Source organism: Pelophylax lessonae (genome assembly GCF_965119305.1).
Source record: "Pelophylax lessonae genome assembly, chromosome: 8".
Lineage (NCBI taxonomy): Eukaryota > Metazoa > Chordata > Amphibia > Anura > Ranidae > Pelophylax > Pelophylax lessonae.
Window position 1 is genome coordinate 99,990,333 of NC_138775.1, and position 15,007 is coordinate 100,005,339.

At 40.0% G+C, this 15,007-nt stretch overlaps 2 protein-coding genes across 2 annotated transcripts in view; both read right to left on the bottom strand.

Moving 5' to 3' along the window:
- Positions 1–9,126: 9,126 nt before the first annotated feature.
- On the bottom strand, positions 9,127–10,231 carry LOC309561348 (urotensin-2 receptor-like). The gene has a single exon (XM_082265220.1). The coding sequence runs from the start codon at positions 10,094–10,096 to the stop codon at positions 9,128–9,130; it is 969 nt and encodes a 322-aa protein (XP_082121346.1). The 5' UTR covers positions 10,097–10,231; the 3' UTR covers position 9,127.
- A 1,002-nt stretch (positions 10,232–11,233) lies between these two features.
- Positions 11,234–15,007, bottom strand: part of LOC309561960 (arf-GAP with dual PH domain-containing protein 1-like) — a 114,720-nt gene continuing 110,946 nt past the window's right edge. Inside the window, exon 11 of the mRNA XM_082266050.1 lies at positions 11,234–11,467. Within this exon, the coding sequence (XP_082122176.1) occupies positions 11,439–11,467 (29 nt within the window). The 3' untranslated portion in view covers positions 11,234–11,438. The remainder of the gene's footprint in view (positions 11,468–15,007) is intronic.

Sequence of the window (15,007 nt, forward strand, 5' to 3'; positions counted from 1 at the left end):
CATCATAAAGAACAAGGAACACACCAGGCAGGTCCAAGATACTGTTGTGGAGAAGTTTAAAGCCGGATTTGGATACAAAAAGATTTTGCAAGCTTTAAACATCCCAAGGAGCACTGTGCAAGCGATAATATTGAAATGGAAGGAGTATCAGACCCTTGCAAATCTACGAAGACCTGGCCGTCCCTCTAAACTTTCAGCTCATACAAGGAGAAGACTGATCAGAGATGCAGCCAAGAGGCCCATGATCACTCTGGATGAACTGCAGAGATCTACAGCTGAGGTGGGAGACTCTGTCCATAGGACAACAATCAGTCATATACTGCACAAATCTGGCCTTTATGGAAGAGTGGCAAGAAGAAAGCCATTTCTTAAAGATATCCATAAAAAGTGTCGTTTAAAGTTTGCCACAAGCCACCTGGGAGACACACCAAACATGTGGAAGAAGGTGCTCTGGTCAGATGAAACCAAAATCGAACTTTTTGGCAACAATGCAAAACTTTATGTTTGGCGTAAAAGCAACACAGCTCATTACCCTGCAGACACCATCCCCACTGTCAAACATGGTGGTGGCAGCATCATGGTTTGGGCCTGCTTTTCTTCAGCAGGGACAGGGAAGATGGTTAAAATTGATGGGAAGATGGATGGAGCCAAATGCAGGACCATTCTGGAAGAAAACCTGATTGAGTCTGCAAAAGACCTGAGACTGGGACGGAGATTTGTCTTCCAACAAGACAATGATCCAAAACATAAAGCAAAATCTACAATGGAATGGTTCACAAATAAACATATCCAGGTGTAGAATGGCCAAGTCAAAGTCCAGACCTGAATCCAATCGAGAATCTGTGGAAAGAACTGAAAACTGCTGTTCACAAACGCTCTCCATCCAACCTCACTGAGCTCGAGCTGTTTTGCAAGGAGGAATGGGCAAAAATTCCAGTCTCTCGATGTGCAAAACTGATAGGGACATACCCCAAGCGACTTACAGCTGTAATTGCAGCAAAAGGTGGTGCTACAAAGTATTAACTTAAGGGGGCTGAATAATTTTGCACGCCCAATTTTTCAGTTTTTTATTTGTTAACAAAGTTTGAAATATCCAATAAATTTCGTTCCACTTCATGATTGTGTCCCACTTGTTGTTGATTCTTCACAAAAAATTACAGTTTTATATCTTTATGTTTGAAGCCTGAAATGTGGCAAAAGGTCGAAAAGTTCAAGGGGGGTGAATACTTTCGCAATGCACTGTATGTGGGCAGTGTTGTGGTGGGGAAGATGTGAAGAGGGACAGTGTTGTAGAGGAATATGTGAAGGGAGCAGTGCTGTGGAGGAGGAGGTGAAAGGGGCAATGGTGTGGGGATGATATGTGAAGGGGGGCAGTGCTGTGGTGGGGAAGATGTGAAGGAGGACAGTGTTGTAGAGGAATATGTGAAGGGAGCAGTGCTGTGGGGGGTATGGTGAAGGGGCAGTGCTAAGGGGATGATATGTGAAGGGAGACAGTGCTGTGGGGGGGGGGGGGTGATGTAAAAGGGGACAGTGCTGTGCGGGGGAAGTGAAAGGGGCAGTGCTGTGGAGATGAAATACGAGGAGGGACAAGCAGCTGAACACAAAATGAGGGGCTGCACAGAAAATGTGCAGGTGTACCATTGGCTCTTAAACGCACTGAAATACAAGGTGTGGTTTCCCGCACTTGGAAATTGCATAGTACAAATGCACCATGGAGGCTGCATTTTTAAAAAGGTGCCAGGGCCTTTTCCCAGAAAACGCAGGCACAGCAGCCCATTCAAATGAATGGGTTGTCATGCCTGCACACCTGGACAGTGATGTAAAGAATCTGAGTCATAGCACAAAAATGCGATTTGGACCTCTGTTGGAAAAATGTTTTACTATTCGGACCTCCAAGAATTTTAATTCAATACCCCTGGTCTAAAGGACAGGGTTCCTTCCTTCACTGTTAAGGCGCCCTCTACCAGATCTGTTAGTGCTTTGTAAGCTTTTCAGCATCAGGCATCTTTTCTTAAGATTTGCCCCCTGGGCTTTGTTCACATTATCCAAGTTGTACCAGGTGAATGTTCAGTCCCCTGATGCCACTTTGGGCCATAAAGTGTTACAAACTGCTCTCTGGTCCTGTCAAGCCCTTCTAGACCTCTTTGTTATGTGGGAGTGTTGGTGTATGCTTGTTTTTCAATCTTGTGTCCTGTACTATACAACTAAGAAAATAGAATTTTCTTTACTGGTAAAATTCCTTTTTTGGAGTACAATAGGACAGGGGTTCCTTCCCTATGTTTTTTATGACCTCCCTATTTCTTGCTACAAAATTCAGGCTAGATGGCAGTGGGAGGTGTCCTACAGGAAATTTCTTCCAGCTTTCTTCTGCAGTTTTCTTCTTTTTTTTTTGCCAGTGCCCAATCAACTGAAGTTAGTAGCATATACATGTGGCTTTTTACATTTGTCTACACAGTGTCTTAGGGAAGGATTACTGTTACATAAAATCCATCTGATTCAATTAATAATTTTTCACTTGGCCAGAATGCAGGCCCTTGTAGCATTTTAGTAAATTAAGTAATGAGCATTTACAGTATATCCAACTTTCTCTTTTCACCAGATTGGAGCATTGGGGTTCCTTTGTTCAGGTCATTTTAGAAAAACTCTTTTAGTAGCAGTCAGTAGTAGTCTAAATCCCCAGAACCAGCAGCATCATTCATCCATCTGTCCATTTCTACTTGTCCTTTGGTTTAATACCATACCCATTGACCCTTTGTGTATTTTGACACTTACTAGTTAAGCCAATGATGCTTCCTAAGCACAATGAAAATATTTAAGGGAGGGCAGTGAGAGAAAAAGGTCATCCAGAGCACATCAGAACTAAAGGCCGTCATTTCTTTTTTTTTTTTTTTTCTTCAAAACCACATGCAATAGTCTTAAACTGGTTGTTACCCTAAAAAAAATGATTCTGTTCCTTTAAAGCAGTATATAAAGCATAGTGCTTGTGCAGTGTAATTTGTCCCTTTCTATGCTGTAAAAAACCTGGTTGATCCTGCCTGTTCCTGTGTCACCCTTGTGCTGTCCACAGTAATCATGGCTGCTGATCCATAATACTGTGGTCAGTTTACAGGCCTCCATCAACCTGCAGTCTCTCCCTCTCCCCCTCACTACCTGCCTATCAGCTCGAGAGTCTGTGTGTCAGTCATCTCCTCCCTGCCCCCACCGCCACTATGGCTGTAAAATCCTGATTCCTGGAAGTTCATCTGTTACAGAAGGATATACTGTGCAGTATCTGTGTTTTAAAAAAAAGAAAACTGAACACTACCCTGCAGATGGATCTTACTGCCTTTCTGACATTCTGTTTAGCAGAACAGTGCCGCGCTCACCCAGTCTTTCTCAAAACAGATTTTACACTGTGATACCTGTTCAAAATCTCTTAGCACCCACAATTCCAGCCTCTGGAGCCTTAAAATCTGAATGAGCCCCTGAAGCCCTGCACTTCAGTTGGCCTTTGAGGCTCTACATTCCAATGTAAAATCTAAGCTTGTACATCTCAGTCCCTTGGCTGAAATTTTGAACTTAATTCCTACTGCTATAGACCCTACTACACTTTCCTCCAGGCTTAGACTCATATTTATGTCATACATCATTCAGTCACTTCTGTATGTAAAACCCCACCCCTTTGTTCTCCCCAATACTGAGCTTGGTTTTTCTAAAGTAAACCTGTCTTTTCTGAATCTAAGCCTTCCTCTTCTTGTGTGTGGGTTTGCCTCTTCCATACAAAATGCAGGCAGCCTAAAATCTTTTCATATCTCCATTAGAGGTAGTCTCTCTACGGTCAAACGTTTTGACCCTGAATGTGCCCCTTTTTAAACAATGATTTTTTTTTTCCCCTGAGACTCAACAAGTGCTGTTCTTTCCTGAGTCACACATGATCAGTGTGAAATCTCTCCCTCATGAAAACCGTGTGCCTCAAATTTCTGTATGTTTGGGCTCGTTCATGCCAAACGTGTCATATTATGTGTTCTTAAGTATAGTAATGAACTGCATATGTGTGTTGCAATCAATTGCCATTCATTGTTAATTACACCCGATGCATAAATACAATGCAGTATTTTTGCACACCACAAAGATGCAAAAGCTGTATGCTTTGGACTGTGTTGAAGCAGGATTTTTTTAAAACAATGCTATTTTTTTTCTTCTGTTAAGGTGTTTTCATAGCTTATTCCAAATGAAAGGGTTGCCTACCGCAATTACCGCAACTACCCTATCTCCGCTTAACTCTTGACTTTGGTATTTCTGTGTCTGATCCACTGTTTTGGTTCCCAGTGTGACTAGTTTTTTTTAATGGCAGTTGTTTTTTGTTTTCCTTTTAGATGCTGGAAGTTCCACGGACCATGCAGCACAGTTTTTTAGTGCTTAAAGCCTTTGCCTAGCAGTAGCCTCAGCAAGGACATCATATGCATGGAGTTTGCATGTTTTCTCAGTACTTTTGTGGAATTCTTCCCACACTCCAAAGACATGCTGTTCAGTAAATTGGCTAATATCTAAATTGGCCCTAGTATGTGTGTGCATGAATGTGCATATGCCCAAGCTCCTTGAGGGCAGGAACTGATGTATATGTACTGAGGTCCATATATATTTGGACACAGGCACAATTTTAGTTTTTTTTTCAGGTATTTTCTAAAACATATTCAAGCTATAGTTATATAATGGATATGGGCTGAAAGTGCGCACACTCAGATTTCATTTGAGTGTATGTAGATCCAAATCAGAGGAAGGGTTTGAGAATTACAGCTCTTAAGGATAGCCACCCCCCATTTTTCAGGGGACCAAAAGTAATTGGACAATTGAATCAAAAGCTATTTCATGGCCAGGTGGGGGCTACTCCTTCATTATTTCTTCATAAATTAAGCAGGTAAAAGGTCTGGAGTTGATTCTAAGTGTGGTATTTTCATTTGGAAGCTATTGCTGTGAACCTAAATCATGCGTTCAAAAGAGCTATTCATGCAAGTGAAACAGGCCATTGTAAGGCTTCAAAAATGGAACAAATCCATCAGAGAGATAGCAGCAACATTAGGAGTGGCCAAATCAACAGTTTGGTACAGGAAAGAAGAATGCACTGGTGAGCTCAGCATCATAAAAAGGCCTTGACGTCCACAGAAGACAACATTGGTGGATGATCGCAGGATCCTCTCTATGATAAAGAAAAACCCATTCACAACATCCAGACAAGTGAAGGACACTCTCCAGGAGGTGGGCTTATCATTGTCAAAGTCTACAATCATGATGTGACAGAAGCAGCTGGATGAATTCTGCAGTGTTTAGAGATATACTGTCAGCCCAGATTCAGCCAAATGCAGCAAAGTTGATTGGACGGTGCTTCACAGTACAGATGGACAATGATCCAAAACATGCTGCAAAAGCAACCCAGGAGCTTTTGAAGGAAAAGAAGTGGAATATTCTACAATGGCAGAGATCACCTGATCTCAACCCAATTGAGCATGCATTTCACTTGCTGAAGGCAAAACTAAAGGCAGAATGACCCACAAACAAAGAAGACAGCTGCAGTTACAGCCTGGCAAAGCATCAGAAAGTAGAAAACTCAGTCTTGAGTCCATGGGCTCGTCTTCAGGCAGTCATTGCCAATAAAGGATTCTCAACAAAATATTAAAAATAAATGTTTTATTTATGATTATATTAATTTGTTCAATTACATTTGAACCCTTGAAAATAGGGGGAATGTGAATGTGTACGGTTGCAAATTTATACTTAATATTTTTAGGTTCAACCTCTTGAATTAAAGCTGAAATTCTGCACTTTATATTCATTTAGATTGTTTCTTGACACAGGAGTATGACTGGCTCTCAATGAAGCCGGCACACACAGGTCCAGGGCAGCCGCGGTCCACAATAACCACTTCTGGACTGGAAAGTTTTACCTCCTTAATGACCAGGCCATTTTTTGTGATACGGCACTGTGTTATTTTAACTGACAATTGCTCGGTCGTGCGACGCTGTACCCAAAAAAAATCAATGTAATTTTTTTCCCACAAATAGAGCTTTCTTTTGGTGGTATTTGATTACCTCTGCAGTTTTTTTTTTCTTTCTGCTATAAACAAAAAAAAGCAACAATTCTGGAAAAAAAAAAATGTTTACTTTCTGCTATAAAATACAGCCAAAAAAAATTAAAATCGAATTTGTTTCATCATTTTAGGCTAACATGTATTCTGCTGCATATTTTTGGTAAAAAAAAAATCCCAATAAGTGTATATTGATTGGTTTGCACAAAGTTTATCTCATCTACTAAGTAGGGGATAGATTTATGGCATTTTTATTTATTTATTTTTTTTTACTAATCAGAGATTAGCGATTTTTAGCTGGACTGCGACATTACGGCAGACAGATCGAACACCTAACTGACACTTTTGAGGGGACCAGTGACATTACTAATCAGTGCTAAAAATATGTACTGTTACTGTACTAATGACACTGGCAGGGATGGGGTTAACACCAGGGGTGATCAAAGGGTTAGGTGTGTCCCTAAGGGATGCTTTTTAACTGTGTGGTGGGATGGACTCACTAGATGGACATAGAGATCTGTGTTCCTAAATAGCAGGAACACAAGATCCCTGTGTTCATCTGTGACAGAACAGCGATCTGCCTTGTTTACATAAGTAAAAGGTACGTTATTTTGCGCAATAGAGCTGGCCGGCCGCAGTATATGTACTGCTGCCGGTCGGCAAGTGGTTAAAAAGGGTCCTGTGCATCTTTGGATGATTCAGGTGCGAATTCAGGCAAAAATTTCCACCTGAACTGGTGAACAGGAATGCACTGGACCCCATGCTGGGAACCCAAGGCCGCATATGTGTGAACCTGGCCTTATGGTATTCTTCTGTTAAAATGATTTTAATTTATATGATATGTCTGGCGTATAGTGGCTAGTTTAGATACCTTGTGTTACAGCAGAAGGACTTTCATGGAAGTTTGTGTTCTTCTGAAATCTTCCTACGTCTTGTCTGCTTGCACTACACTGTCAAATACACTGTTTTCCTCATATGTTAGCTTGGGCAAGTAGAAATTAACCTTTAAGAGACTTTTGGCATTTGGGAAAGATCTGTGAAATTCTTGTTAAACCCAGTCTTTTCAATCCCAAACTCGTTTTCAATAAAGTGTACTGTGGTTGCTATGGATTTCACTTTGTGAAATGTCACCATTTGCTAAATCGGCCACCTAAATTTGAGTGTAAAGGTACAATAATGAACAATCACTGTGCTACACTGTTACGGAAAATGCATAGTGTTCATATAAAATGAAGAACTCTAGGTTGCTGTATGCATATTTGTTCTTCACACCACAAACTCTGCTGGTAGATTTCTGCACACAGCTTTCAGTGTTGAAAACAAGCTAAAAATAAAGCATGTCACCATGTACCTGACTCCTAAACCTTAAACTATGTCTTGAAGTGAAGCTAAAACACAAAAAAACACTATACAGACAAAAGGGCATGATGTGCTCTGGTGCAATACGGCAATGGCTGGTAAAACCTGAAGTACTGAACAGGTTTACTCTTTGTATACATCTCAGTGCTTAATTTTCAGTATAGACTGGAGTCTACCTTTTAACCTTCCCCTAATACTAAACTTTTGCCACTGAAAGCTGTCCTTGCACTAGAATCATCTGCCACCCATGTCTCAGGACCTAAAACCACCAATTTGACGTAAATAAATATTTAAAAAGTTAATGCACATTTGTTTTTTTTCTTTTTTTTTTCTTTTTTTTTTTTTCTCCACATTTGTTTACATCAAGTCAAAGATGTCTACTCTAAAAAGTTCTACCCTCCATGAGTGCACAGCCTCCTTTAAGTAGTGTGGCTTGCCTGAATTAATATAAATTGAATAGAACGGTTAGACGAGCCCTCACACTATGTAATAATTGGTAAACTTACAGCAGATAGTAAACCTAATCAAAACACATTTTTTAAATAGTTTTATTATTGAAGTAAAAAATGTATACCAGCAATGAAATTACAGATTATGCAAAAATGATTTTGCTTTTAGCCCTGCATACTAATACTGTAATTAACATTTGTTTTCTACCACAATATGCTTCAAGAGTCAAGAAGCATTAGATCCCATTTTACTTAGGACGGAGTCTGGATTAGCTTAAGCTGCAAAGACTCTAAAGCAGTATGAAACCCAAAACCAAAAATGTAATATATTGCAGTTTACTAATCCTTAGATGTAGTGGCTGTATTCGTTTTATTTCTTAGGCTTTTACCTTCGGTTTTCCCCTGATGATCCAGCTAGTAACACACCCCCTGTATTAGGGTGCCTACATATTGGATGAAGGGGGACAGAGACACCTTTGAAGAGCAGTATTGTTAATCTAGGGGGAGGGGAGTGTTGGATGTACTAGCAGATTTAGACGCACTAAACAAATTAAAGCCAAAATCTAAATAACATTTTTCAGCTATTGCAGCAACAGTTTGTTCCTTTTGGGATAAAGGGTTTACATAAATGAATAAAAGCTGACCATTGCAAGCATTCCTGTCAGTGGTAAATGGTTTGTCTCAATCCCCTTACTGCTACATCTGCAGGACAGCTTGATCTGTTGAAAAACAACAGACTTACTGGTTAGGTGAAATTAAAAAAAAAAAAAAAAAAAAAAAGCCCAAAAAAAGAAAACGAATGCAGCCATGACATCTAGGAACTACAATGTAATAAAATGTTTGCTGCTTTTGGGGTTAAAACTGCTTTAAGGCCTCTTTGACATTGGTGTAGATATGTTCAGTGCATGTTTTTGAAGCATTTACAGCATTCACTTCCAGAGGTGGCGATTGGGCAACATTTAAAAATGCAATGTAACACATGTTAAACACATCTGGAACATGGGTTAATGTTATAGCTCAATCAGCATTTGTCATATCTCAAAACCAATGTGGGGGAGGCCTTATTCTCTCAGTAGGGACATCACCTCATATCTAACACATCCAAGTCAGAAGAAAATAAATGACTTATCTGTCAACAAAAAAGTTAATCTAAAGATTTTGTGTAGTTACAAAATTCAGTAGTTTTGACTGTACTTTTTGCTTTACTGTTATGTTTTAATATACTTCATTTTCATCTGTGAAGGTAACAATATGTCATTCACATCTCCAGATTTCTCTTTTTCATCCCTTTCGCACTGGATTTCCGGCTACGGCCAGCTAAATATTCCCAGTAGTTACGAGTTAGTATAGTATACAGTAGAGGATTTACACAGCTATTAGCATATGTTAAGCAGGTAACCCCAATGTTTAGATAAATCTCACCTGAAGTACCCAGTGCTGAAAGTTCCTTCTGATAACATTTGGCTAGCTGCCATGCCCAGAAAGGTACAAAACAAGCCCAATATACAATGATAATTGTAAAGATACGCAGCCCAACACAATGCTTTTGTTTCCGCCTTGATTGGTGGACCTCTAGTCCAGATATCCAATATGCCCTAGCTAGGCAACTATAGATGTATACCAAGATGAAGCCAGGGCCTAGTATGCTGGTGCAGAAAAGGACTGTTAAGTAATTTCTGAATGAATCTTGTGTCCAAGTGGGAAAGCAAATCTTCTTGTCAGATCCATAATGACTGTCCTGTAACCGTATCATACACATCATTGGTAAAGTGAGAAAAAATGATGTAAGCCAGATTGCCAGACTTGTTACCTTACGGTGGCACTGGGTAATATGTGCCTTGAAAGGTTGCACAATTACCTGATATCTCTGTAGACTCATTGCAGTGAGGGTGTAGATGCTAGCATGCATGGTGAATAAGTCCATGCTTAAAAGAACTCTGCACCCTATATCTCCAAAGTACCAGTTTTGGGCCAGGTAGGTGCTTAGAACAAAAGGAATAGTTGAAAGGTAAAGTAGATCAGCCAAAGCAAGATTTATGACATTGATACACAAGGAACCAGCTGGCCTGGGTGACAAGACCGTTATCACAAGTACATAAATGTTTCCAGATGAGCCTAAGACAAACATGATAGCAAGTACAGCGCTAAAGCTGGATGTTATCAGAACCTCTCCATCAAAAATACCTGGAGTTTCCATGGACAAGTTTGCCTCATAATGACCTTCCATTTCCTTTACTTTGCAACAAGCATGATGGGTTGTGTGTCATGATCAGTAATATAACAAATTCTTCATGTATTCATGGTGGCAATGAAAAAAAATAACTCCATCTACATTCAGAATCCCAGCTCTTCTGTGCCATTGCCTGGCTTTAGCCATGGTCTCCGAAGAAGTTTCTGTGTATGGTAAACATTCAACGTCTACGAGCTGAGACCTTTCAAAGAGGGTGTGAGCGTTTCTTCAGTTTGATTATTAATTGTGATAGAAAGCTAGTCTTCATCCAGGTTAGCTTTAGCATTGGAAAAAAGATAATATATTGTGCCTGTGTTGCTGAATTATATTTGCTTGGTCTATGTTCATTCCTCACCTCAGCTTCAGATATTCTGAACAAACAGTGACAAGTCCAATTCACAAAGAAGTGTGCAGACTGAGACAAAACTGTTACATTCATGGTCTATTAACCATCTCCCCACACTCTTCCCATTACACTTCCTAATGTTATGACTTAACTATCTCCAACCAACTGCACAAAAAGCAATATCATTTTTGTTTTCAAGGTTGTACTTTACAGTTTACTACTTTTAAATTGTGTTTAATTCAAATATAAAACCTAGAATTGTCATTCTCCTTAAAATATATAGGCCCCTTTCACACCTGTCCGTTCTGTTTTCTGCTCAGCGGGGGATCGATCCGCCGATCCCCGCTGAGCAGGCGGATGAACGCTTTGTCTCCGCTCTGTGTGCGGAGAGGGAGGTGTCAGCCTCCACTATCTTCTATGGGGGAATCGGATGAGAACGGACCGCCTGTCCGTTCTCACCCTATCCACCACACGGATGGAAAATAGGGTTTCCATCCGTCCGGATTTGATGGACAGGATCGGATCGGATGTCAGCGGACATGTCTCCGCTGACATCCACTGCCCCATCTGTGTATTATTAGGGAGATTTCTCCTCACTTCCTGTCCTGTAGACTCAACAGGAATTAAGAGGATATCTATCCAATGTGAGAGATATCCTCTCTTGGACAGCTCTCATTATTTATTCCCAGTGGCACTGGAGTTTAGAACAATTAGAGAGAGTGAATCTCCCTCACAGAATCACAGATAGAAATACAACACAAAAAAAGTGGTCTATTCAAATCAAAATATTGTTTTGACTTTCATACTTTAATTGAATATTAAATATGTCCCTTTTCTGGAACCTAGGTGATGCACTGATAAAGAGTCATTGTTACATATGCTTGTGCATAACATTTTTTAAAAGGAAGAAATGCATTTTAAAGTCCAATAATGGGATGTCCTGATAGTTGTCATGAGAAAATGAAAAGTTGGAGGACCTTGATCAGGAATGTGCTATGTATGATGCTTGAATTTTGCTTGGACTTGAAAGAGAGAAAATTAAAGTTAGTAGCAACCTAGAACAATGAATACATTACTGTGGTAAAAAAAAACATCAATTATGATTTCTGTAAAGTAGATGTCTTAAGTAAAGTGTGGGATATGTAAAGCTCAAGCTTTTTATGGTTATATTTTGCCTCTCTCAGGTCACCTTCGCCATCAACATGTTACTATAAAATATTAAATAAAACCTCTTTTCATTACATACCTTTTTTTAGACCCAGTAACATCATCACTGGGTCTTTGTGCTTCTCTATGTAATGAAAGCAGAGAATAGTTGTTGGCAGGGGCCAGTTGGGTTCTGTATGTAGCCCCCTAAAAAACATCACAGCTCCTTGCCTCAGTACTCCCCTCAAGAGCCCTCAACCCTGATTACAAACAAGTGACTGGCTTTTGGGAGGCACTATACAAATATCAAAATGTCTTGATGGGTGAATGTCAGTGGAGAGGAAAAAAGAGCCCCCAAGAGCATGCCAACATCCTATTAAGCAACAAAAGAGAAAAACAGGTGTTCTCATATAGAGCTCTTGTGTGTGAAAGTGGACTTTAAGGGCACAACATGAGACGCAATTACAAAATAACTTCCATAAAAACATCAAGTTTATTTAAACAAAACGATATAGTATTTTTTTTTACCTGTTAAAAAGGGTGGGCCATATAATCATAGCCGACCCATATACATCAATATTATGCGTATGTCCCCTACATTTTACCCATAGACAAGAGAAGTATATTACAGATGGTAAGTATGTAAATAAATGCAGATACTCTTGTCCAATGGAGGGTCGAAGTGTTTAGCAAACAGCTTCTTCAGGAGCTATGAGTAGTGAGGGTACAAACACAACTATCTTTAAACAGACAAAATTCATGTTAGGAATTGTATGCACATATCTTATTCATCTATTGAAAATAGATCTCTATGGCTTACATTGTGGGGATATTCTTCCAGTTCCTAGTGCAATACAGTCTGGGGGCGGACATAAGGGTCCAAGCATACCAGTCCAAGGTTGGTAGGTAATGACAGTTTATTATGCCTATCCTATCTAGATTTTGAAGTTAATACATGTATCATGGAATCGATTATTCCCAATATTTGAGTATATATCGAGACTAGAGTGGACTTACTCAGAACACTTAAAATGGATTTGCAAATTCATCCATCAGAGACCTATATTGCAGTTACAACTAAAGCCCACATAGCGTGGTTTTTGAGAAAGAGATTTATAGATAATCAAGATGTTTAGTGGGCTGAAGTCTATGGGTGTCTAGGAAAAATATAAGGTCAAAATGTCAAAATCAGTACATTGCCAAATCCTTAAACATATCCATATATATCTCACTCTGAGATTGCTGGTTGTACCTTACTTCAATTATACATAAGAAACCCACCTGACTTATACTGTTATAGGTAACCCTCTACTAGTGTCTCCACCACTGTATGCACAAAAGAATCAAGGATGAGGTAGGGTGATATAGGGGTGATTCCCAAAGAAAAGCCAAACTATAAACATAAATGATGCACAAATATGTAAATCTCTGTTGGAGGGATACAATATAGTAATTTTATCTGAGTACTGTATCTACAAACTCTCACCCCTTGACAGTGGAATAGAGAAGTAATGGGTATAACCCACTGGTTAGCCACAGAGGCGATGGTGAATGACCTAAAAAGTAATGTCCATGTTCAACGATATGTTCAGAGTGCACCACCCATAGTAAAGCCCATATAGTGCTATATTTATCTTGACTGTGGAGAACCGCCATGAACGTCTATCGGCTTTATATCCCCACTGCATCCTATGGCGTTCCCCACCATGAGGTGCGGCGCTGGCCGATGGCGTCACACAGCGGCGTTGCTATGTGACGTAATGATGCAGTGTGCACTCCAACAGATCGGTGCATGCGTGGAAGCATATTGTGCCGACTGTGGGGTGGCTGCTCGATTCCAGCACCCCCCTGCCAGGGGTGCAGGAGCATCCCGGCCATAGGCAAGGGGGACAAAGGGCATTGATTTTCATAGATCCAATGACAGAAGTTACATGTTCCACATTTCCAGTTGCCTTAGTTCCCAGTGGTCTCCATCTTTGGCTTCTTTAAAGTGACTCCTAGTAACTTTATCCTTGACCGAGTGTGGTTATTTGAATGTTATCTCAGGGAAGTCTTTTATGTACTTTCTCAAAATGGTATCATTGGTAAGCAAGTACCAATGTTGCTGAAGTATGTTATGTATTTGTGCATGCTGTCTCATGTAGGGGGTGATAAGATGAACTGTCTCTGTTTTTGAATGTTTGGGAGCCTAATACAGAACCTCTTCCCTTTGACGTATATGCTTTATTGTATGCCTTTCGTAGAGCTGTACGTGAATATCCTCTGGTGAGCAGCCTATTCCATAGTTGGTGGGCTCCCTTTTTAAAGTGTTCCTCACTAGAGCAGATTTGTCGCAATCTTAGATATTGCGAGTATGGTATACTGTGTACAAGAGGTTTGGGGTGGAAACTATTTGGGCGAAGTAAAATATTCCCATCTGTGGGTTTGCGATATAGAGTCGTTACTATCTTCCCTCCTCCTTTTTCAGAATCTGAATATCTAGAAATGGGATGACCCTTTCATCATATTGTAAAGCGAATTGCAGATTAAAATCGTTCCTACCTAAGGTTGCCATAAATTCATAAAGTTCTTCTATGGACCCCGACCAATAGCATCATGACATCGTCTATGTATCGTAGTCAGTGGAGAAATTTAGGTCAAAATTTACAAAATTGATCATCAGAGAACAGCATGCACTCCCACCCCCGCAGGTACAGGTTTGCATACGATGGCGCACAACAAGTCCCTTTAGCAACCCCTTACACCTGGAGGTAGTGGGTGCCATCAAGTTTAAATTTATTCCTGGTAAAGATGTGTTCTAAAGCATCCAAAATAAAGTTGTTATATCTCGGACATTCCTGAGCTTTCTCATAGAGAAATTCTCTGACCACCCATAGGCCCTTGGAATGTGGGATGGTACTGTATAGTACCTCTATGTCGATAGCAACAAGTTTTGTGTTGGGGGAAACTTGTATCCCTTCCAACCTCCCTAATAAGTTGGGGGTGTCCTGGATACAGGAGGGTAGGGATGTTACATGGGGATGTAAATATGTGTCAATCACACGACTCATTTGTTCTGTATCAGAGCCCATTCCGGACACTGTTGGTCTATCTGGAGGTGTTATGTTTTTATGGGTTTTTGGTAATGCATACAATGTTGGTATACTTACCATCTGTAATATACTTCTCTTGTATATGGGTAAAATTTAGGGGACATACACATAATATTGACGTATATGGGTCGGCTATGCATATATGGCCAACCCTTTTAAACATGTAAAATAATACTTTTATATAGTTTCGTTTAAATAAACTTGAAATTTTTATGGAAGTTTTCGTTTAAATAAACTTGAAATTTTTATGGAAGTTATTTTTTACTTGTGTCTCATGTTGTGCCCGAAAAAGTCTGCTTTCACACACAGGAGCTCTATATGAGA

Excerpts from the sequence above, each read along its gene's own strand:
- LOC309561348 (XM_082265220.1), bottom strand. The coding sequence starts at position 10,096 with ATGGAAGGTCATTATGAGGCAAACTTGTCCATGGAAACTCCAGGTATT.